The sequence below is a fragment of the Platichthys flesus genome, chromosome 2 (genome assembly GCF_949316205.1).
Source record: "Platichthys flesus chromosome 2, fPlaFle2.1, whole genome shotgun sequence".
NCBI lineage: Eukaryota > Metazoa > Chordata > Actinopteri > Pleuronectiformes > Pleuronectidae > Platichthys > Platichthys flesus.
In genome coordinates, this window is record NC_084946.1 from 16,755,690 (window position 1) to 16,780,549 (window position 24,860).

The 24,860-nt window shown below is 44.5% G+C and overlaps 1 protein-coding gene across 1 annotated transcript; it reads left to right on the forward strand.

Annotated features, from left to right (window-relative positions):
• Nucleotides 1-1,073: 1,073 nt before the first annotated feature.
• On the forward strand, nt 1,074-24,788 carry wnk2 (WNK lysine deficient protein kinase 2). Its single transcript, XM_062402344.1, has 28 exons — nt 1,074-3,106; nt 6,843-7,015; nt 7,545-7,765; nt 8,348-8,505; nt 9,041-9,129; nt 9,291-9,510; nt 10,880-11,141; nt 11,469-11,752; nt 13,323-13,433; nt 14,329-14,361; nt 14,785-15,177; nt 15,357-15,914; nt 16,075-16,124; nt 16,219-16,381; nt 16,474-16,590; nt 16,676-16,846; nt 16,977-17,019; nt 17,109-17,267; nt 17,433-18,304; nt 18,623-18,680; nt 18,801-18,865; nt 18,974-19,563; nt 19,729-19,961; nt 20,036-20,272; nt 20,783-20,881; nt 21,619-21,663; nt 21,765-22,087; nt 22,327-24,788. The coding sequence occupies exons 1-28, from the start codon at nt 2,417-2,419 to the stop codon at nt 22,594-22,596; spliced, it is 6,687 nt and encodes a 2,228-aa protein (XP_062258328.1). The 5' UTR covers nt 1,074-2,416; the 3' UTR covers nt 22,597-24,788.
• The last annotated feature ends 72 nt before the right edge of the window (nt 24,789-24,860 follow it).

Below are 24,860 nucleotides of genomic sequence, written 5' to 3' on the forward strand. Positions count from 1 at the left end.
ATTTACATGGACCCAGAGCCCTTCTGTATGACATCAATCCAGTTTCTGATTGTGTTTTGTATAAATCTCTTACCTCTGCAGGTTTAGGCCTGAGTGCAGCAGCACATACTCCCTACTAAAACTAAAGTCAGAGTAAACATTAGATAATTAAATCCCAAAGATAGTTTGTAATTGTAGTTAGTTCGTATCACACTGATTTTTATGAGTAAGTTTCTGATACGTTTGTTTTTTATTCGTTATTTGATACTATAAAAACAAGGTGAAACATAACTCAATACTGCGGCTCCATCCCTCACTTGGCATTGTGCAGACTGTGGCTCCAAATGCACCCGATGGCAGCCTTCGAATCCAGGACACTTGAGCTTCATTTCTGGATAGTCCGAGAAATTGCAGACACTTTGTCCATCTTTAAAAACATTGGATGCTTTTGACCAACCCCAAAATAAATTTAATGTAACAGAACAAAGTAAAGAGCTAAAAGATTTTTTTTATTTTAAAAACCTACAAGTCAAACTAATATTTTTCATAAAATAATCTGGGTCCTTAGCAGCATCCAGTCATCATATTTGATTAAGTTGAACAGTAGCTCTATCTTGACACAGCTTGGACCTTTACCCACTGGAACACATATGACTATATGGGACCATTAAATGAGAGCTATTTAATGGGATGGCCACCCACCACTTTAATGGTCACATTCACAGTGTCCTTTTGAAAACTGACCCTCCGGGTCTGATCCCACCCACTAACTGCTTCCTATTATTCTCATGTTTTCCCTGGAGATCTGGGCAGGTTTCTTCTTCAGGGCTGATCCAATAAAATGTATAACGGCCCCCTCAGGTTCAACCTTGAGGAAAGAAAGAATTTCAAGGTTTTCTCGACCTTATATTGCGTTACACTCTCTTCAAATGAAAAGATGATGAGCAAGCCAAAAGACATGCCCTTGTTGCTCCACCCCTGACCTTTGCATTATTTACAGTTCTAAAAAAAGACATTTTATTTATTTAATGCATTTACTTTGTGCATATTAAATGCACTGAACAAATCATGCAGGAACTAAGGATAAACCGTGTTTCTTTATACACTGCTGCAATGTATAACAAAGACCAAAACACTTTTCTTCACTGAGTCGTGTCAGGGGAAATAATATAATGGTATAGGAATTGGAGAATATCATTTCATTATGACACACTATATTTTCTGTCAATTAAAGCTTTAGTGTTAACTGTACAACAAATAACAATAACAGTGTGCATTGATGCAAAAGACCATTGAAACAGTAGAGACTGGGCCCCTGATCAGGTTTGGAAACAATCTTACAATCATTGTGGAAGAATTACAAATCCCCCTTCCCACGCCCAGCCTTTCACCGTAGGGTCCTTATGGCAGAACATTCACATCCATGCGGTCCACTTTATTTTATCCAGTAGCCCATATATGTTTCCAAGAACCTTTGGTCCGCCTTAACACGCATCCTCCCACTGGAGTTTTGGCACGTCACGGTGAGGGCGGAGGTGGTGAGGTCCACACGGCGGCGCACATGGGGGAAGCTGATGAGGGTGTCATCCAGGAACCAGCCGACTTATTGGACAGGCCTGCGTGTTGCTGCTAAGGGCGTGGGCGGTCAAATATCCCACTTTCCTGATTTTTTCTTAACCAAGACATCAGCATCCGCATGAGCCGTACATGAGCAGAGAGATGCGCCGATGATGTGAGACGCCTCCTCCGACCTGAGGGAAACCGTGGCGCAGTGAGCGTAATCTGATAAGCGCCCGGGTCCATCCTGCACAGGACAGCACTCAACTGCACGGATACAAGAGGAACCGCTACGTGCGGCTAGTTGGAGGAACAATGCAGAGATGCTGAGGTCACACTTCACGGAGGCGATTCAGGGTTTCGCCCGGAACACCTGCCTCGTTTGCACCAGCCAGAGATTCCGGGTCGATGAGCGCGCACAGGGGATGACAGCTGCGCACTTGGCCGTCCCGTGATGTGTCTTTGGAGGGATTAATGCGTCCTGGCCTGTCCGCGGTGAGGCCAGGGATCTGTCTGCTGAACCGATCGCATGTTTTTAAAGGAGAGGGGGAATTATGCAATGTGGAGGAAACACATCCATAGGTTAAACTGCCCACTACCACAGGCTCAACTTGGACAGCGCTGTGCAGGACTGCAGCAGTGAGGTGGCAGCGAGGAGGTGGCGCGCATCCTCCTCCGAGCTGGAAACATTTATTCGGGATGTTTTTTGTGCAGAACAAATTCAAGACGTAAGGCCACAACACCGTGCGCCGGCGAACTGCGTCACTGCATGCGAGTGTTGCAGGAAGCCAGTAAACTCCCCCTGCGCCGCCGGGAGGCAGAGGAGCATGCCATTCACCCCCCTCCCTGTCGCCGGTAAGTGTCTCACTAGTTACCGGGCATGGATCCGCCGGATGACTCAAGTAGAGATCCGCCCCTGGGCTCCACATACTCCTCAGCACCAAATCTAGACTCGGACATAAACGCAAATGCCTGCAGGCCTGTCTATGAGAACGGGACGGACCACAATGTCAACATCCAGAGCGCAGCCCTGCGGGGAGCCAGCGACCCCAGCGCGTACCCCTCCACGGACTACCTTGGGCTCATCCGCCAGAGGTTCATCCGCAGGAGTCTGTGGGTGTCGGACACCGAGGAGCAGCAGCCGGTGGTGGACACGCCGGAGTGTGTCGACAGCAGCCCGGTGCTCAGCATCGACCTGCGCACCATCGTGGATCGGAGTAGGACCCGGGTCCTCCAAGGGACCCACCTGGGGCTCGGGGAGACGTCCAGCACGGAGAGCCAGGCGGGGCTGAAGGAGAACACCACGGAGAGCGTGAGCGCGGACGAGGGGAAGGGGGAGGGCAGCGAACCCGAGCCCAAGGCCGAGGTGGTCGTGGTCGTGCCCCCCGACGTCACAGGTAAAGCGGGAAGTGATGAGAACGAAGAGGAGCCAGGGATGAAGGCCTTGTCCACCTCACCTGGGGGCCGCTTCCTCAAGTTTGACATTGAGCTGGGCAGAGGGTCCTTCAAGACCGTCTACAAGGGTCTGGACACCGACACCTGGGTGGAGGTGGCCTGGTGTGAACTCCAGGTGGGTTCACTGACCAGTCATGGTCATTTTCCCTCATCTGACATCATCCTGTCATTATAGGGATCCATTCATTGTTTGATTGGCTGTATATTTAAAAGGCACATACTCTAAAAGGTCCTTAATGAATGTGCTGGTTCCATGGGGTCAGAAGAGGGGCCTTTGTGGAGGGGTAGAAGTTCCCTGAACTATTTAAATCCACTCTATCTGAAGACAAACAGTGACAAAATAACAATGAAGTAAATTTCCAGTCTGAGCAGATAATGGCCTTATTTAACATCTTCTCAGGTCAGGGTCTGGATCGTTGTCGGCTTATTCACAGCCTCTTGTCTTCCTCCTCATAAATTCCGGGGAAGTCATTCTGAGATAATATACAAGAACTATCTCACCTTTCTAGAAGATGACATAATTAACCACTACAGCCACAGGTATTTGTGTTTGTTATCCCAGAAATCCTAGTTCAGAGTACGACTGCACTGCAGATAGAAGAGGGTTTGTTAATCTCACATCTAGCTTTTAACTTGTCAGTTTTCACCATCTCATAATTCTTATAGCTTGGATGTCGCCATCATGTAGTTTTGAGTCATCTAGATTTAGAGCTGAAAATAATACCTTCTCAAAAATAACCAGGAGAGATGATGAGGCATTCAGGTACAAAATGGACTATATCCATTTGTTTGCAAAGACCTGACAAAGCCTCACTTGACCTCCTCTTGAATACATTCTGCTCCTTATCCACAATGTCAGCCGAAGAAGATGACACAACTTATTATACAGAAAACACCTCTACCATCATGACAGCGACAGCTTGCTGTGTCACTAATCTGTGTATGTGGTAATCTAATGATCAGTTTAGATACTATAACAGATTAGCCTGCATGGAGGCGGACATGCAGACAGTGGTTGCCCTTTCACGACTCAAAATGTGCCACGCTCTTGCAGTCAGGCCAGAGCACTTTACACTGTGGGGAGTTCAAACAAAATGAGGTGTTATTCTGCTGCAGAAATGGCGACCTTTTCCTAGTGTTCTCCAGCACGGTCACTGTGGACACATTCATATAGCTTCAGTTTCAACAAGACCAGCCTCTCTGTCTGGTTCTGATACATGAGACATGATACTTTCTTCACTTAAGTGGTGACTGGTTGTAGCAGCCACTATTTGAACACATCACGCATAAATCAGCTATAACTTCATTACTCTGTTATAACAATTTTACTTTCTTTTATTATACATTTCTGACATGTTCATTATTCTGCCCTAAGTATATATAACTCAGTAAGCTACATGTTTTACCCTGCAAATCATCTTTATAAACTTTCATACCCTGATTGTTTTTTTGTTCGAGACAATGCACTGGATTATACCTTTATATTGGTGTTTAGACGTATTGGAGTCAAACACAGAAATCGAACCGACTCAGGCTGAATCAGCACCATAGCATCATTTCAACAACCTTTAATTTACCATTAATTACCACACTAACGATTAATGTTTCTGTGGCACGGCCTGCAGTGTAATTTGTTAGAATTAAGTCAGCTCCCCAATAAAATAATAGTGCACAGAGTAATGGAGCTCTGTGTCTCGATCCCTGCATGTCTCTCAGACATGTGGATGAGACAGTCCCCAACAAATGGTGATGTCCCTGGTTTAAGAAGATCCTACCTACATTTGTAACTTGTATTGAATTTAATACTGTTGCTCACTATGGAATAATACATACAGGGTTTTTTTGCGTATGTCCTGTCATCTGTCAAGATACATTTCTTTTTTAAACATTGATCAGCGTAGACATGAATAACAACATGCAACAGGTGCAGTATGTGTGTGTTTATGCATCTGTGTGGCATCTGAGCAGGTTCTTAGGGGAGCTCTGCCGATGATTCAACCATTCTGTCCCCGGAGCTGAGGCCTTGCCCTTTGTGCCTGCGTGGCTTGCTCACAAAAACCTGCAGCAATTCAGATACTGTGTGTGTGTGTGTGTGTGTGTGTGTGTGTGTGTGTGTTTATGTCTGTTTCTGTGTGTGTCTGTGGGGGTACAACTAAGAATGAGACAGCAAAAACCTGGATGGTCATAAAAAAAAGCACCAATCAGATTTTAAGAGGAGGGAGCTGGTGTCTGGTGGTGGGCGGATCAGACAGCTATAGTCTTGTTACTTATTTATCCACTAAGTGATGATCAAACATCTGCCGGATGAGGTGATTATCTGAACATGATTTAGTAAAATGCCAAAAAACGTTACCCCTCTGTGTCTCAGCGTTACATTATTATTTGTCTTGTTTGACGACTTAATGATGAATGCTAAGAGTTATACCCCTGTGGCATTACCACGCAGATGTGTCTGGAGAGTATCTAGGAGTGAATCATGCTGATACAGCTCTCTGCGCCAAGACAGGCAGAGGGGAGAGAGGAGAGAGGAGCAGGGTGGGTTCAGCTGAGGATAGCGTTGAAGAAGTGTGGTGTTGGATACGAGGCAAAGCAAGATTTCTTTATCAATGTGTATCGCACATTGTCCTGACCACTCCACACTCAATTAGCTACAAATATCAGTGTTAATTGGGGTTTTTTACCCAGTTTGTATTGTGTAAAATTAAGTCTCCGGCATTCAGTGCTATTAGTGCCACACCCTGCTAAGACCTCTGCAGAGCATCCTTAATAATCTGTTTGGACACGGCCCAGGAAATAAGTTGATATGATCCGAGAGATGAGACATTGTCCAAAAGATTTGTTATCACTAATAAGCAGAATTATGAAAATAGATATAAAGATGTATCCTTCACAAAGCTTTACATAATCAAAAATGCATTAGGTTGCTCACTACTTATTTCAATATGAGCTGTCAATAAAAACTGATTCCCCACCGTCAGTCAATAACCTATATCCAGCGAAGTACAGTGGGTTTTTCTGGTTTCAAAACATGAAGAGCAACCTCATTGTTCCAAAGTAAAAAGTGTCTCTACGAAAGAGAGGGGGAGAGAAAATCTGGAGGTCATGTAGCACAAAAGCCGCTGGGTTGTATCTGCCATGCTGAGTGGAGAGAAACAGAAATGTAGAGGATGTTCGCCGTCAGCTGTTTTACTATTTATACAACAGTTCAGGGAAGGCAGGGGCCAAAATATTGATCCAGTATACACAGATTCACTCCAGCTTGTGCACCCAAAGATGCAAGATCTCCACTTAGAACAACTGTTCACAATTCTCCTTAAATAATATAGACGTATTCCTTGATGTTTCCTTGCTGGAACACCATTTCTTCAAATGTTAATATGTTATGGTAATGTTTTTCTTTTATAATTCACCAGCAGCAGATATGAAATATTTATCCGACAATTACTCTCCTGAAAATATCATCAGGATTCCACTGTGAGGTGTGAGGTGTTCTAGTGCTGTGTGTTATATACACAGTGGTGATCAAATACGTAAATGGTTCAGACCCCCATGTCCGCCCACTCAAAATACCAAGGTTGTATTCACTGTAAACATGATAGAGAGGCATTCCTGACTGGTGTCCACTCCTGAAGCAACACATTGGCTATTTAAGAAAGGCTGAAAAGGAATTGTATATCTTTAGTTGCCATTTAATATAACAGCTCAGTGAAAATAATGGTGATCCTGGCCCCTCCCATGTCCACCACAACACTGCAAACGTGGTCAGGCTCCAGAATACTGGAAACAATTTGTGGGTTAATTTGGAATTCATGCTTTTTAATGTAAATGTATAAAACCTCTATTTTCTCCAGGAAAGGAAACTGTCTAAAGTTGAGCGACAGCGGTTCAAGGAGGAGGCTGAGATGTTAAAGGCTCTGCAGCATCCCAACATTGTGCGGTTTTATGACTTCTGGGAATCCCCGGTGAAAGGGAAGAAGTGTATCGTTCTGGTGACAGAGCTGATGACCTCAGGCACACTAAAAACGTAAGAGTCAACATGATAATGATTTTGTAAATGGATCTTTATTGATACATTTGAGGATTATCTGTGTGCTCCTTATCTTATCTTGTCACTTTCACCTTTATACTTGACTGGTCAGTAGATTCCAACATTAGTCTCTTATCGCTGCTTCTATTAGACTGTTTAAAACCATCTTAGAGTAAAGGACCATTAGACTGCCCACATCATGTGTATCACGTTTCATACCAGATGAATTACACTGTTATAGTTAATCTAATGTTAGTTAGACAGATATTAACAGAACTGTTGTGATCTTAGTATCGTTTTATCTCACAAAAATAATTAAACATACAGTGAAGACAATACAATTATTAATATTTTATTAATGAGAGCAAAGAGGATACAGCTAATCACTGAATATTTAATCAATTGTATATAGCAGGCCACAGACCTTGATATGTCACTTTTCTAGTTAACAATATGAAAATGCTTTTACCTGGTGTCAGCTGTGAACCTCTCCATCATGGTAATGGTATTTGTTAATCTCCCACAGGTATCTGAAGCGCTTCAAGGTGATGAAACCTAAAGTTCTTAGGAGCTGGTGCAGACAGATTCTCAAAGGCCTCCACTTCCTCCACACGAGGACTCCTCCAATCATCCATCGAGACCTCAAGTGCGACAACATCTTCATCACTGGCCCCACAGGCTCTGTCAAAATAGGAGACCTCGGCCTGGCAACACTAAAGAGGGCCTCCTTCGCTAAAAGTGTCATTGGTTAGTCCTCAGCAAGATGGCGAGAGACTGTTTTATTGAAGTGTGGCTAACATAGTATATATTTCAGTACTTCAATAACTTTTTGGGTACAACATTTTGCACTATTTGTGTTCCTTTGGGGTCATGATTTTGTTTACCTGATGAATGTGCCTCCAATATTCACGTATCTGACCCCTAATATACGCATATGAAATGTTACACTCAAAAGGTAAATATTGTCTTACTTGGAAATAAGTTTACCTTTTTACAGTCAGTACCCTTTATTTTTACACAGTATTTAATCTAGTTTAAGTCAGCATAGTATTTACTTTACACCCATACTAGCTTTATCAAAGTTTTCTCAAAAAGCTTAATGCTAGAGGATCATCAAACATATTTTTGTGATGTCTTACATTACAGTGTTTGAGTCTAGTTATTCTCTTGTCTGTCATTTGAGCAATTAGAAAATGATTAGAACCATGATTTGCAAGGCGTGTTGAATTGCAGTCCTCGACACGGGTATTGATCCCAGTGAAACGGAAGGAAACTGATAACCGCATGGGAGTTCATAATTTATGGCCGTCTCTTGAATTATTTCTCCAGGCACTCCTGAGTTCATGGCCCCGGAGATGTATGAGGAGCACTATGACGAGGCTGTGGATGTCTATGCCTTTGGGATGTGCATGCTGGAGATGGCCACCTCCGAATACCCGTACTCCGAGTGTCAGAATGCTGCACAGATCTACCGCAAAGTCACCAGTGTGAGTTCACGTTTAACCCGGTGAAACGGTGATCAATTGATTACAAAGCTACATCTATTGAGCGATGCAACAAAATGCTAAAATATAACAGAAAAGTGTCATAAAGTCAGCAGACTAACATGCATTGCCCGTCAAGTTTGCTAAGGTTGACTACGATTATAGCCAACTAAGCTACTGGTCATGCTGGAGATTAAGGTTGAAGCAAAATTATTGAGTGTATTGAACTGTGATGTGTATTATTTCTAAGGAATCTAAACCTTTCATTTTTTCAGAGGAAATATTTAACATGTCAAATGTTATATAGTTCCACACTAGTTAAATAATCAATGTTTTTTGTGGATCCAAAAATGTCTTGAACTAAATATTACAGTTCTTCTATTACCCTTCTTAATCCACAGTATTGAGATGTTTTTGTGACATTTTTTTTGGTGTTTACTTTTGACCCTGTCATGCAGTACCGTGCTTAGTGGTAGTATTACTGAAGAAGTGTGTCAGTTGGTAGGATGAGGCATGTTAATGCTTATTTGTTTTGCAGGGGGTGAAACCTGCTAGCTACGGTAAAGTCAGCGACCCCGAAATTAAGGAAATTATCGGGGAGTGTATCCGTCACAGATGGGAAGACAGGTAAGGGTTTCCCAGCCTGTGACACACTTTATATGTACTATAGATACGGGTTGATGTTTCGGTTCCTGCAGTTTGACATAAATGCCAGTGTTTGACTCTGTGTTACGCAACATAACATTTTCCTGTCACTGTGATCTTTAGTGATTGTGTATTTCCTGCAGGTACTCCATCAAGGACCTCCTGAATCATGCCTTCTTTGCAGAGGATACAGGTGTGAGGGTGGAGCTCAATGAGGAAGACGATGGGACGAAATCATCTATTGGTCTGAAGCTGTGGGTGGAGGATCCTAAAAAGCTGAAGGGAAAGTACAAGGACACTGGTGCTATTGAGTTCACCTTTGACTTGGTGAACGAGGTCCCAGAGGTCGTCGCCCAAGAAATGGTAAACAAGTAGTTCTTGTTACAGAAAGGATAATTGTAATTTGCAAGTAAAAACAGATAATAGTTGTTGCATTCGACTTTTTGATTATCTGCTGTTAACTTCAACAACAAGAGATCTGATCAATCAGGTGTTTTGAGGAGGAGATTGATCTCATTATATTTAGTTTGGAATTTTATTTCTTTTGTCAACTTGACCCTAAAATTCATTCAATCATTCATCCATTCATTTATGATAGATATTTAGTGTGTAAGAAATATGACCATCACAACAGTCCTTCTACGTTCTGCTGTCATTGCAGTTATATAGTTACCATATTTATGAGTGTGTGCAGTTTGGTAGCCTGGATGCCAGACAAACTTAGCCCCGCCCACAACATGAGGGTGCGAAGTTCGGTCTGGAGTCGCTCCGTTGGGGAGAAATTATGCCCGACCGGGCCAATCAGATTGTCAGGGCGGGCTTTATACGATGATGGACAGATGATCAACGGTAAAGTAATCAACCACGTCATCAAAGTGCCCTTGGGTTGAATTCGTTTTCAACAAACGTGTCTGCCGCTGGAGAGCTGAGATGTGTAGATGCTGCCATTGAGTCTGCATTGAGCCGGGCAGCGCTAATAATATCACCCGTTGATCCAGTAGATTAAAAGCATATACTTAGTTGTTGCTCCAACATTAAGCAACAGCGTCCCAACATGTGTCTTTCTTAGTGTTGTCTTTATACAACATGTTCCGAGGATCATACAACTCACTGTACTTCTCCACTTCAATTATTAATTTAATGTCATCCATGTTGAAGAACTTCGCTGTTTGCTCCGTTAAATGTCGGGTGTCGGGGGTAAATTCCGTATTCTCCACTCAAGCCTATGTGGAGAATACGTAGTCCCCCCTCTCTCTCAGCCGAAGCTGCGCTGAAGCGTCCGGTGTGCACCCGGCGTTAGTAAATAACTCAAAATGCGTCGCTTAACATACGTCACAAACTACGTTGCTCTGATTGGTTGTAGGTCTATCCAATTGAGCGAAGAGGAATTTTATTTCCTGGTTCGGTTGAAACACGCCCCATAATCACAGCCCAATGGAGCGGTCTCAGACTCACATGCTGACTAGAATTGTGAGTCTGACAACGTCTGGCTAGCAGTTTGGTGCAGCTTGATTGAATGTGATTCCGCTTGGTTCTTGTGTCTAAGAACTCAAGCGTCCTTACTTTGGAACACATTCTCAGAGCCTGTTATTAACCTAACAATGTGGTCGCTGGTCTGTCTTGTGTTGTCTGTTCATCTTTGCTCTCCCATGCAAAGTTGCGTAGCTAGTATATATGTTGTATTATATCTGTGTGTTTTGTGAATTGATCACATCTTTCCTGTGTCCTCCAGGTTGATTCAGGTTTTTTTCTGGACTGCGACGTCAAGATAGTGGGGAAGTCCATCCGAGACCGTGTGGCTCTCATCAATTGGAAGAGGGCGCGCACTGTCTCGACAGGAAATGATGAGACGCAGCAGAACCTTCTGCAGGTGCCCAGTACTGGTGTACCACTGGGAGCCACAGCAGCCACAGCAGCCACAGCAGATAATGAGGACCAAGAGGGGGAGCAGCAGACGCTCATCTGCCCTGTGCCAACCACCACATCTACTACATGTAAGAGCCAGAGCAAACACACATGAATGTATTAAATGTCACCCAACCTCTGCTAATAAATCTCAGTACTGGTCCAACCCACGCAGCCTTTAACAGTAGATGGTACTGACTATGACTGAAAATGGTTTAATTGGTATTTATGAAAATAAGAGTGTAGCAGTAAAGATGCTCCTAGTGTTAGTCAGGAATGAGACATCATCAACCACCTTTTGAATTTTAATGAGACTGCTCCACTGTTTTGTCCTCCTGTCATTATTCAGTGTTTGTACTTATTGCAAAGGGCATTTTCTTTTGCATCATGATGACGTCTCCTCTTTGTTATTCCAGCTGACAGTGGAGGGAGCTCTATCATGCAGTTAGACGACCTAAACAATCAGCAAAACAGGCCCTACCAGTCTCCTCCAGAGCCCGTCTCCACGGCTCACATGGTTTACAGTCCTCCTGCACAGGCTGACCCTCACCTGCACCACGGGCCCTACCAGCAGCCCACAGCACAGGCCTCTCTTGACCACTACACACAAGCATCCCCACAGTTACATCAGGGAGGCTACCCTCAACTGCATCCTGGGGCTTATCAACAAACTGCAGCACAGACCTTTCAGTCTCTAACAGTGAGTAAAACATGTCTCATTTCTGTGGCAACTTTCTTAAATTCGATTTTTGTTGTCCTGGAATAACAACATTTTTATTTTCTCTTTTTTTGTGCAATTACACCCGATCAGCGTCACGGCAGTGATCCCTTTGTATGCCATAACAACCTGCACTTCAGTGAGGGCCCAACGTGTTTTAGGCGAGCAAGCACCTCCCTGGTTGAGATGTTGAGGTGTCGGCAGCACCCCCTCACTAAGACAAGCCCCTTCCTAAGTCCGTCACTGGATCTGGTTTCCCCAAAAAGCGCAGACTGCTCAGTGCATGCCACAGATCACCTGTTCTCTAACTCTGCTCAGAATCCGTCGTTATCATCTCCTCTCTTGTCCGCCCATCATGACTCAGCAAGACATTTTAATTCACCTCTCCTTTCCCTGAATTTACAGCCTCCCTCAGAGCTGGGTCCGAGCGCCCCCCTTAGTCCGCAGCCCGACCGCCACTGCAAAGCTTGCATGTCTGTCCTCCTGAGAGACAGGACGAAGGGAGGCGGATCTCTGGGTCACACACACATACGTTCCTTCTCCGCATCCACTCAGTTTACTCCGTTGTCTAAGGCAGGCTCACACACATCTCCTCTGTCAAAGTCTCCTCCAGTCACTTTACGTCTGCCTCATGCATCGCCCCCTCTCCCAACTTCAAGCAGTATGTCACCCCCGCTGACTTCACCTTCAAATCTTCCTCCGCCCTCACGGTCACGGAGTTTGTATGAAGGCGCAGATCTCACTCTTCTCAACCACTGTCTCCATCATATCGTCGGTCGCAGGACCAGCACTCCAACCCTCTCTGACCGAGTACTTAATCATCCGATGGGCCCCACCTTCTCAGTATTTGAGCGTGTAGACAAAAGTCAGAGCCTGGAGATCCCACTACCACACTGTTGCCCATATCTGGACAGGAACAAGCTTTCATTGCCACACAGCAGCAAAGGCAGAGCGGATCCACTGGTAGGTTAGAGAAGGAGACTCCATTCAGGCTTAATAACTGCCATAGAATCAGCCTGCTGTGTCTATCATGAATCTGCCAGCTGCTTTGCTCCTATGGACTTTGCATAAGAATAGCCAAGTGCAAAAGCCAGTCTCTGCTGCTGCTTAATCCACAATAAGGTTTAATATCTGCTCTCATTTTTAGATAAGGTCAGACCTCAGCAGGAGTTTGTGGTAGAATATATAATAATATCCCAGTAGAGTGTATGGCATTGAAAACAATGGGTGGCTGAAGATAGATTAATGGTTTTACTCCCCTTTTCCATTTAAGCTTGCCTTATTGACTATTGCCTGCTGCAAACATGAACTCAGTGGATGGCTGAAGATAGAGTGATGGTGTCTCTCTTTTACTTCTCATCTTACGCGATTAAACCGTGGCAGCTGCAAACATCCCTCTAGTTTCTTACATATGTGCCTAGCCCTGCATTGATTCCACACTGAATATTTCATCACTGTGCTTGATGATCCTCTAGCTCATAGTTAGTCGTGTCATATTATCATGTCTAAACACACAGTCCAATAAATGTAATATCTCGTGTGTCTCTGACAGACAGTTTCTGCTCCAGCTACGCCAGTCCCCACTCTGCTCCAGACGAGACAGACAGCCCAGAGCTTCCCGGCTGCAGCCCCCATTCTACAGACGCAACCTGGACAAGAGCAGGTACTAAGTGCGTGAGAGGCTCCGGATTATCTGCGGATATTACCCACCTTGTCCCATAGTATAACGTCCATAGAAAGTCAGGAGAACTGGATCCACCGTGAACGAGTGGAGGGGTTGACGACGCTTCTAGCATGCGACAAACGCAAAAATGGCGGTGACACACTCGTAGAAGACGCAGACGAAGATGTCTTGAGATTTTGTGGCAAAAAACATTTCCTCCTCACAAAAGAGGAAACTTCCTTCATGTACTTCTCACTTGAGATAGTCAACCTTTTCAATGTCCTGAAAACTGTAATAACAAATAACATTAGAAGATGCTCCACATCCTCATTTTAAAGCAGGCGATTTGTTGATCTCCTATATTTGCCCGTAATTCTATGTTTCTCCTCTAAAATGATACGTAGCCTTAGAACCTGATTATTCTTGTAAATTAACAACCTTTTCTATAATAACATGACTTTAATCTCTTTATTCCCTTTAAGTGGCCCTTGTCATTATAACATAAGTGCTTTTCCCAGGAAAAGAGTACAAAATATGAATTTACATAAATTAGTTCAACTAGAATTATAGTGGTACATACAATACACGTTAGGATTGCTAGTTGAAAGTGCAATAGCTGGATGGAACCGGCTACTCGATTTGCTTGTTTCACATCCTAAGTTACTAAATCTCTAGTGGCTGTTCAGCAAACAAACAGTTTACACACACATATTAATGTGCAATTCAATGGCAACCATAGGAATTCACACTATTTGTGGATCATCTGTGTGTGAGGCGGGAACACAGTGCACCTGAGTGGTCTGTAACGCTTCATCATTTACTGTATATGTGTGTGTATGTGCATGGATTTTCATTTGGTCTGTGTTTCCTTCCCATTTGTCTTTCCTCCCTGTAGTGTCATCTTCAACCAGCTGCCGTCCTGCCGCAGGTAGAGCCATGCTCGTTTATCACTTACTGCCAAGCTACAGAACATACACACACAAAAAACACACAGATTAAGTGGATCATTCTATTTTGGACCAAAACATTGTGCCAATTGGTTTGTTTATATATCACAAAAGTCTCAGACTCTAATCAAGGGGAAAACAATTATTTAATTTTCTTAGCTTTTATCTGCTGACCAGTCTACATCTCAGCTGAGCCTTCCTGACATATCTGCCAGTCATTCTCCAGTCGTCCCCCACTCCTGCCCCTTCAGATCAGCACAAACATATGACAAAACTAAGATTGAGACAGAATGAACATCCTATGATGGTTAGGTTCCAGGGCTAGTTCATAAAGGGCCTGTGTGAATGTTATTTCTATCGACTGGTGTTCATCGTTTATCCATTTTCCCCTCATTCTTTCCCAGTTTCCCTCACCATATCCTGTTGTTCAAACAGGGGGCCACAAGTCCCCTCCCTTCTCCCCAGCTCCTCTGCCATCTACCTACAGCAGCAGTGGCCTGTCTATGTTGAGCACCTACCACCCACCTTCACCCCGCTATCCCTCCCTCCCTCTGACCCCTCATGCTACCATGCCCACTTTTACCCATCAAGGCACCCCTCAGACCCCTCTGTCCACATCCCAACACATGCCTGTAGTGGCACTCCCAATCCCACTCCTCAACATGGTCAGGTCGCCTGCAGCACCCCAGCAGCAGGGCGGCTTCCATACCACCCATCCCTTACCTCTCTCCCAGGTACGAACCACCCCATACCCCGCCCCCCACCCTGAGCAGGAACTGGCTGAGCAGCCTGTCCAGGTGAATATTTGACTCAGTTCTCACTGTAAATGGCTGGTCATTAGAAATCTGTAGTCCTAAGTGGGTGGTCTGTCTTATCCGTTCGTGTAATGCACACTGGGCATGCGTTTGGGGATTGAGGGATGTACAATATTTGTAGTAACCGATGAACAATTCCAAAAATATAATTTTTCTTCCAGGTACAGACAAACTTGGGAGAAGTTCAGCCTCGGGCTCCAGTCCAGCCTGTCTTGCATGCTGTTCAGACTCCTCTCTGGGGAATCGCAGCCGATGCAGAAACTACTGTACATGCTGAAACTCAAACAGCACAACAACAAACAACAGTGTCAGCCCAAGCTGCAGCTGTACCCCAAACTCCAGCTTCAAATGTCCCAACTTCAGCCCCAATACAGGTTTCAATAGCTCCTGCCTCGGCTCAAGCACCAGTCTATGCACCAGGTCCCACTTTTGAGCCATCTCGTGACTCATCTTCTGTCATGGGTAAACCGCATCACTCGGCCCGAGGTTTGGTCTTGGGCCCAATCCCTTTCAACCTGCCAGTCCCAGGTAAATCTGCAGCCCCAGCTTCTGCTCCTGCTTCAGCTCCTGTCGCAGTTTCAGGCTCTGCTCCAGTTCTGCAGGCTGCTGGCATCCAGACGGCGGTGTCACTGCCTGAGTGTGCCAGCCTAGCCACGACTCAGCAAAACCTCGAAACCACATTTGCATCCCACATCCTTCAACAGGAGTCCACTGCTGAGGTATGAACGAAGCAAAAGTTTGCAGATTTTTGAGTGTGTTACTAATCTGTGCAAATTTTTTTAACTGGATAAAATCAGTGATGTTTGATTATCACTCAGACAGCATGGTAAACACAGTTGCCTTTGAAATTCACACATATACCTGTTTGTCTGTCCTCAGGATGTGCTTCAGGACAAACCAGTATCTTTACCCAGCTATGCGTATGACAGGTGTGTGTCCTCTTCAATCAACTTTATGTGATGGAAATGCGTCAACAATCTGAATATGTGATTAAGTGGTTTTTAAACTTTTCTATTTTTGAAGTCTCAACTCTGATGTGGCATCTGGTAAGGAGACGAGCGATGGCTATGACAGCTTGGCCAGTGTGGGGAAGGGCGATGGAAAACCCAGGAAACACCACCGCAAGTCTGCCCGAACACGTTCTCGCCAAGAAAAGACAAGCAAACCCAAACTAAGCATGCTCAATGTGAGTCACGGGGGCACTTCTGACAGCCGAAGCTTCAGTTTATTAATATCTGAATGTTTGCTCATAGTAACATGTAACCTCTGCCACCAAAGGTTTGCAACACTGGAGATAAAATGGTGGAATGTCAGCTGGAGACTCACAATCACAAAATGGTGACGTTCAAATTCGATCTGGATGGAGATGCACCGGAGGAGATTGCCACTTACATGGTGAGTTCGGCCTTTTGCAGTTAGCGGATTCTTTGTGTTCGATTGGTTATATTTCTGATAATGTTTAAAAACTCTTTTCCTGCAGGTGGACAATGGCTTCATCCTACTGTTAGAGAAGGAGATCTTCATTGACCAGCTGAAGGACATCGTGGATAAAGCGGAGGACATGCTGAGTGAAGATGTAGAAGGTGAAAGAGCATCGACCTTGAGTTGTAGTCCTCCACAAGGCCAGATGTCTGAGGGGTTAGTGGGAGAGGTGAGAGAAGTGCAGCTATAAATATGAATATAGTGTGAACAGATGTAGTACACATGCTTATACATTGACCTAGTTGTAGTCTAATAAATACAGAGTGGCAAGGAAAATCCATTTGTTTCTCTCTCTGCAGAGTCCGCAGCCTGGAGCACCTCAGCCTGTCTATCAGCAGAATGGTAAAGTGTATTCCCAGTGAATCCTTTGTATGCGTTATATTCACTTGTAAGTGCGTTGGGTGATAATTATCTGATTTCTCGGATTGCAGTTCTTCACACCGGGAAAAGATGGTTCATAATCTGCCCTGTAGAGGAGACCCCCACATCCAGCCAGGAGACCCCGTCTGACGGCACGGCCACGCAGTCTCCTGCGAGTTCGACCACTACCCAGCCTGCAGACTGCAGTGGCACTGCGAGGCCTTCCAGAGGTGACTTTGTTTCTGCAGAGTTTCTGCAGTTTAGTGTCTGACTGCTGCATGGGAAAACAGCACTACCGTGTGGCAGCTGAAGGAAATACATCTTTCAGCTCTCATGGGCTTTTGACGACTTTGTAATTTTGTAATAAATGTTCGAATTTTCTTTTCCTCCCACAGAAGACGGCTCATCTTCTACAATGTCCGGAGGAAGTGGAGGCTTCTCCTATGACGTGTATGGATTCTGTAGTCCCCCAATCATGTCCAACACTGACCCACTTCTCTTCGCCACTCTGTCCCCTCCTGTGTCTGCTCCCCCAACCCTCCAGTCCGTATCATCAGTTGAGCCTGCTGGCAGCTCTGTGCCGCCCAGTGTGCATCAGGCCCAGCCAGCAAGGGCTCAGAATGTGCCCCCATCATCCCCACATGCGTCTTTCCCAGTCGATGAGTCACAAGGATCCCCTCTAGGACCCGTCTCCCCGATCCACGCCGCTCAGCAGATGCCTGACATGATGAGTCCTGTTTCTATAGCTGAGGAGGTGCCCTGCTGCCCTCTGGTCATGCCACTTTCTCTGGATGTGAGCGGTTCACAGGGGGGGTCTCCCCTGACCCCGCTTCCTCTCCAGGAGCCCGATTCAGCCAAAGAGCCGCTGTCTGTCTCCTATGCCTCAGCGACACGAAGCGAGCGACCGCAGCAGCCTGTGGTGCTCCACCAGCCTTATTCCAGCATGGGAGGGACCAAAGTGTCCTCGCTACCCCAGAGCCCAGCGCCATCCCAGCACGGTGCAGGGCCCGGTGAGTCAGATGGCGAAGGACGGCTTGGCCGCGGGGGCTTTGTGGACAGCACCATTAAAACACTGGACGAGAAACTAAGGAACTTGCTATACCAGGAATATGCCCCGATGTACCCATCAGGCAGTGCTGCAGAGACACCAGGCTCCTGCACTGAGTACATCCAGTCTCCTCCTGGTCCAGACAGCGCCATGGGAGGGTCAGGAAACAGCACGCCAGGGCCGATGGGGGAGGGACGCTACAGGACAGGGGAACAGCTGGTAAGCAAGATAACATTAAAGAAAGCCAACTAGTTCTATAACAATATAAATACTTATACCATCAGAAAATTAAAGACTAAATTCCCAAGGATATATAACAAAATAAATAAACAAATGTTCAAACATTTAGTCTATTTTTTGTATGTATTGACAATGTTCAATCAAAGTAAGGCTGCTGCAGGTTCATTGCTAACAAACCTAAATATTATTATGAAGTATTATATTGATACTTATGAAGTATCATCTTAGGACAATTCATTGTTTGAATTTGTATTTTCTCATGTCTCTGCTGTCCTCTCTCCCTGTCGCCTCGTTTAGCCTCAGATTCCAGAGAGAATGGACAGTTTGAGCACACTGAGTGACTCGGCCGTGTGTGGTATGTACAGCCTACACTCATCAATGCAACACAATATAACTGGTCTTCAACTTTAATTACTAGATCTGCACTGCAGTGGTACAGTCTTCATTGATCGATTGATTGTGGAACTTTTTGCAGCTTCCATTTCAAGAAGACACGTTCCTCACTCTGTCTCCTGCTCCGGAGCCAGAGGTCGATTTAAGGTATGAACGGGGGTTTTCTCTCACATTTCAGTGGAAAGTAGATCTCACTTTCCATTTGAAACATCACGATGCTGCATGACCACTGAGTCTGCTCTTTGCTTTTGGCAGATCATTTCTGTTCCCCCTGAAGTGGCAAACAGACGAGATGTGAAACAAAGGAGCTGGAGCAGCGCTGCCTCACCAGCACACCCAGTTACTTACAGGCAGGACCATGTTCAGGCTGAGGCCATGGTCACCTCCACCACAATCGGCCGTTTCTCTGTGGTTAGTACTGAAGACGACCTCACACAGAGTACACGCTTCAGCCGCTACTCTGCCCCGCCTGATTTCTACCTGGACACGCCTCCTTCCATGGCAAAGCGGGGCTCCCTGCCTCGTGCCCTGACCTCACCCTCCGTCCCTGTGGACGTCACTGTCCATGCTCGCTTCCTCTCCTCAGACTCGGGGGCCGAGAGTAGCCCTGCGAAGCTGGCCCCTGCCACCCCATCTCAGCGGACTCGCTCTGAGCGCAGAGGAAGTGACCTCATGAAGAGGGCGGTGGCCTTCCTCCGTCGCTCAGGGCGCAGCAGCAGTGTGCAGAGCTCAGACTCACCAAGTAGGCATGGGGGCGTGCATGGCTCAGCCTGTGGCAGCAGCGATAATGACTCAGAGATGGATGACTCAGACATGAAGAGGGAACTGCAGAGACTCAGGGAGAAGTAAGGATAGTTGTTTATCTTACAGCCATATTAAGTGTCTTTACATGAAAATATTTGTTGTTTAGCTTGTAAGTGAGATGAATTGTAATTTGTGAATATGGGCTATACAAATAAAAAAATTTGATTGATTGATTGATTGATATTTTCCTCCCTTTATCTCCTCAGACACCTAAGGGAGATCTCTGAGCTGCAGGCCCATCAGCGTGGAGAGGTGGAACTGCTATATAACCGGCTGGGCAAAGCGGCTCCACCTGGCCTTGGTCTGTCTCACACTGCACCGAATAACGGCCGTAGAAAGAGGTCGAGCAGGCACAAGCTGAAGCCTGGCAAACTTCTCAGCCCTCTGGTCCAACAGTTCAGAAATGTCACAACAAAAAGTAGTGACTCCAGCAGATCCGGTGAGTGTCTTTTGGGAATCTCCAGTGTGCAGAAGAAAAGACTACACCACTCTGATGCTTGTGTGTGTTTTCAGCTGCTGCTGCTGCTGCAGGCATAGGTGAGCCTACACTGAGTTTAAATGGCTCTCCAGCCAAAGGGTCTATCCCCTCACAAGGCCGGGCACGGTCGTGCACGAGCCACATTCCCAGCTCGACCTCAGAACCTGTGCAGACTCAGCAGCCTTGCTCCCTAAAGGGCTCTTTGTCGTCAGATAATATTTACGCTGGACTACACGGAGACGGTACCAGCACACAAGTTCCACCTGCACAAGGTGACCACTAGCATCACAGTCTTTTAACTCAGTAGAGCGTAAACCTCCGCCAAGGTGCAACACTCACTGCATTTAAATCTGCTAGAACCAAACTTTTATTTTGAGCTGCACCAAATTACTCAAATATCAGTCCCCAAAATATGTATTATACCCTGGGACAGTGGTACAAATACAAAAATAAGGACATTTCTGCATCAACGCCTTTGACCCATGCCCAAAATGAAATGGGTTCTTTCTTGGTCTATTTCCCATCATTCCAACAAGTTTCATTGAAATCGTTTTAGTAATTCTTGTAAAATCCTGCTAACTAACTAACTACCAAACAAACCAGCGTGTAGGGATAAAAACATAACCTTCTTGGCGGAGGTTATAATAACTATCCTGTTAACATTCAGATCCAGCACAGAATTAATAACAAACAGATGTTTTGTTTTGATAAGGTCGGATATTTCAAAGTCTGCTCATCTTACCTTAGTGTCTCTCTCCCTCTTTGATTATACTCCTCTACAGGCTGGTCTAATTACCCTCAACCATCTGAGAGAGTCACCTATAAATCCAGTAGCAAGCCACGAGCTAGATTTCTCAGTGGGCCTGTGTCTTTGTCTATCTGTTTGTATCTCCTCTCTTCCCGCATATCTTCACTCATTTGTCCTCGATATTTCTTAATTCTCCTCTTTTAGCTCAGCAATACTTTTCTGTCACACTGCTGGATTGTTTTTGTTGCTTCACGTCGTTCTCGTCACTAACTTTCGACCTGTATTTTCTTATAAAATCCCTGAAGAGTAAAGTTTGCTTTGAAGAAGTACATTTTTTTAATTTTATATTTATTTTTAAAGGTGGTTTCAAAAACCTTACTCAAATTTGAATGAATTAACACATTTTCTCCAAAACATTTGTCTTTTATTGTAACTATTAATTAATACTACTAACATTTAAGTGTCTCTTATTTATGTTGATGCTTGTTTATTCACCTTTTAACACGTTTGCGACTCATTCACCCAACATTACAAGTCAGTGGAGTTTGCATGCTACATGGACGTCAATCTGCTTTAAAAATGTGAATCTCTCATCTCCCTTTAACCTCTCGATACTCATTCATCTCTCTAATAATCCAACGCTGCACATCAACATGGCTCTCATTTGGTTCACCTGCATGGTTTTCCTAAAACATACATTGTACCGCCTTGTTTCCGGGGACTGATTGCTTTGTTCACCCGTTTGTTTTGAGTTTGTTCCTTTATTTTGCGGCAGAATCCAGCAGCTTTGTTTTGCACCTTGTTTACATTCTGTTAATGATCCTAATTACCTGCTAATGGAGATGTTACAAGGTCTTTTTTGTCTTATAGGGACAACACTGAAGAGACTATGTATTGGGAAAGACCGCGGCAGCAGTATGTGAAATGACTAAAAATAATTTCATTAAATGTCTAGTTACCTCGTATGTGTCTGATCATCTAAATATGTGTGTGTGTGTGTGTGTGTGTGTGTGCAGGGTCTGCAGCCGGAGCGGGCACCTTCAATCAATCCCAGCAGCTGCCTGCCGGTGCCACACCTCCACCTCCTCCTCATCAGCCGGTGATGGGACTGGCCCAGGCCCAGGCAAATAACAGCAACAACAAGACAGGCACATACACGGGCACCTCCATGAGTGAAAAAGACCTGCCTGAAGACTTGCAGCGGCTGATGGAGGACTGGGCCCAGGAGGTTCTTATCGTCACCCACAGGCCGCGCACCAACTCTCTGAGCATCAGCGGGCAGCAGCTGTGGGATCAGGTTGTGCATCGAACACACAGACAACTGGATAGTGCTTCATATGTGAGTGTCATGCTGTTAATGTTACAATATGCGTTGTAGGTAGAATGGGAATGTGTAATGTTTGGATACTGAGGCCTGATTGGAAGAAATTTGTTTTAGCGGGAAACACTTAAAGTTTTCATTTTTTGTTTTGAAACTGCCCTCCGTTAGGCATCATATCCAATCTAGATATTATAGTTTGTGTATTTACCTACATAACAGTTAGTCAGTATTGTTGAGCTGTTTTCTAACTCTCTCAGGTATCGTCATGGACAGGACTTGGTCCAGAGGCCTGCACTCGGTCCCTGACATGGCCGGACAGCCCCAGGTCAACGATGACGACCAGCCCCTCCACAGGGCCCCATCCCAGCTATCAGCTACACTCTCCCGCTCCTTTCAGGGCCTTGTCCTCCTTCCCTCTTCCTTCAGGAGTTTTTGTCTTTCCTGTCGCGCCCTCAGCCCAGGACGCGCCCACCCCCACTGCAGCTCCATCATATCAGCCGCCCGACCCCAAAGCCAGGACTCTTTAACCTGAGTAGCATTGTGTCTTCCAAGTCTTTTACCAAAAACAAATCTGGTTATAGTTCTAGTCGATCTTATGTGCATATACTGTATATATCTAAACAGCATGTAAGTTACCTTATGTACATACCCGTCTAAAGTTTTATGTTGTTTCTATGTTTCATTTGCATCAACATACCTCATGTGCATACTGTACATCACATTTGTGTGCAGTGTGTTGGTAGTAGTACATTTAAAGATGTATAGTTTGCTCAGTCAGGCTCTAAAGTGCAGATTTCATTAAGTGCTTACATACTGGACGTCTCCACCTACTGTACATAATGTACCGTTCATCCAGGCTTTGTTTATATAAATACTTCATGTTTATGTTGCTCATGTACCTCCCTACATATAAGCTGACCTGTGTATATATATGAATTCTTGTTTGTACATAGCTCCTGTGTTTGTACAGTTATCATTAGGTAAACAATAGGTCGGTGCTGCAGCTACGTGTCTTAATGCAACAACCTATTAGTCACCATCATGCCGTCACTGTGAAGACTTGACTTCCTGGTCACTAGGGCCGGTTTGCTTTACTCTGTTCTCTCAGTCCAAGGACAGGTTTCATTCCTCATCGATGAAATGCTTCCAGCACAAGCGCTTGAAACTTGATTTGAATGAACTTGAACTTTGTCTTCAGGTGAAAAAAAAACAAAAAAAACCCACCTGTGAGAGTGCCTTGAATTGCAGTTTCAGTTTTCTGAAGAAAAGCATTTAGATTCAAAGCAGACACTAGATATTCTATATATACGCTTTCACTTCCAAAGGTAAATTAAACAATTTGAATAACGAATGAGGATAAAAAAAAAAAACATTTTTGGTTTAGCGATGGAACGTTATATATCAGGTCGAGGTTGCAGCTCATTAAATATCACAGATTGTAAGAAAATGTTCTGAAAACAAGAAAGGTTATTTAAAGACAGTAACTTTTTCCTTGTTCACCAGAGTTGGTTTTGGTGGGATTACTCTGCCACCTGCACCACAGCCTGCATGAATACACTGATATTCTGAATGTGCACAGGTAGATGTGGTGAGTCACGGGAGGATTTTTCGGTATTGAAATCATATGACAAGGAGGTCTGAAGGACTCGGCGCACGAGTCAAAAATCATAATCATCCCATACCTCTACCAATGCAGTCTGTAGCTTTATACTGTATATCGTTGCCTTTGCGGTTTTTAAGAGATTACTGTTTGGCTGGTGGCTGTTTGATACATGCTGATGATATGAGGACGTTACAGGCACAGTCATGAAGAATGTGAACTAACGAGAGGTCACAACTCTTTGTAAAATTAGTAGGTTTTGTAAATTGTGTTGAATAGACACTGGCCTCACACAATCAACCGGCTCATGCAGCTAATTGTATTTATCGTAGCTGGATTCATTTTAAAGATCTCCAACAAATATTGCACTATCACCGCTTCAGTTATTTAAAAAGTACAGCCTCGAAAAATAACATCTTTAATTTTGAGGTTACTGTATGATTCCCTCAGAGGAATCGTTAGCTGAATGCAGCATTGATTTGATGTATTCCTTAAAAATAAGTGGCAGAAAAAAGAACTAGGACTGGGATAATAACTTACATAGCAAAACAGTTATTTTCATATCTTTCATCCCCTTTAACTTTTACATATGGTTCCTACCTTATTGTTTTAGTTAAATGGGTCATTATGTTTCAGTACAGCCGGAGGTCTCACAAGAGAACCACAGAGGCTGAGATACTCTGACTCAAAAGCATGAGTGAAGATCCAGAAACGCTGGCAACCGCATTTCCCATAATGCACCTCAGTAACATCACTGGCATCATCAGAAGTTAGTTTTAATCATTAAACAGCAGTTTGCACAGGCTTAGTTATTACTCCCTGTGGTGAGTAAACAGAACTTTATGAGTTTATTTGATTGTGCCCTGATAAAATTCCTCCATGTTTGCACAAAATGACAATATTTTAAAATTAAAATGAATTACTCTCTTAAAGGCACAATTTATTTCGTGATGACATCGATTTTTTTTATTATCTTTGTGCTTCACACAGTAACTCTTTAATGCTTGCCATGAAAGGTAGTTGTACGTTTGCTTTTGCCTGCTGTATCACCCGTTTTCCCAGAGAAGCTGTACATATTTGAAGACAGTGATAATAAATTCCTTTTTGCTTGACACCATACAGTATTTGTCATGTAATTGTTTTCAGTGCTCAATATGTCTCTCTGTCCTGAAGTTTTTACGTGTTTGCGTG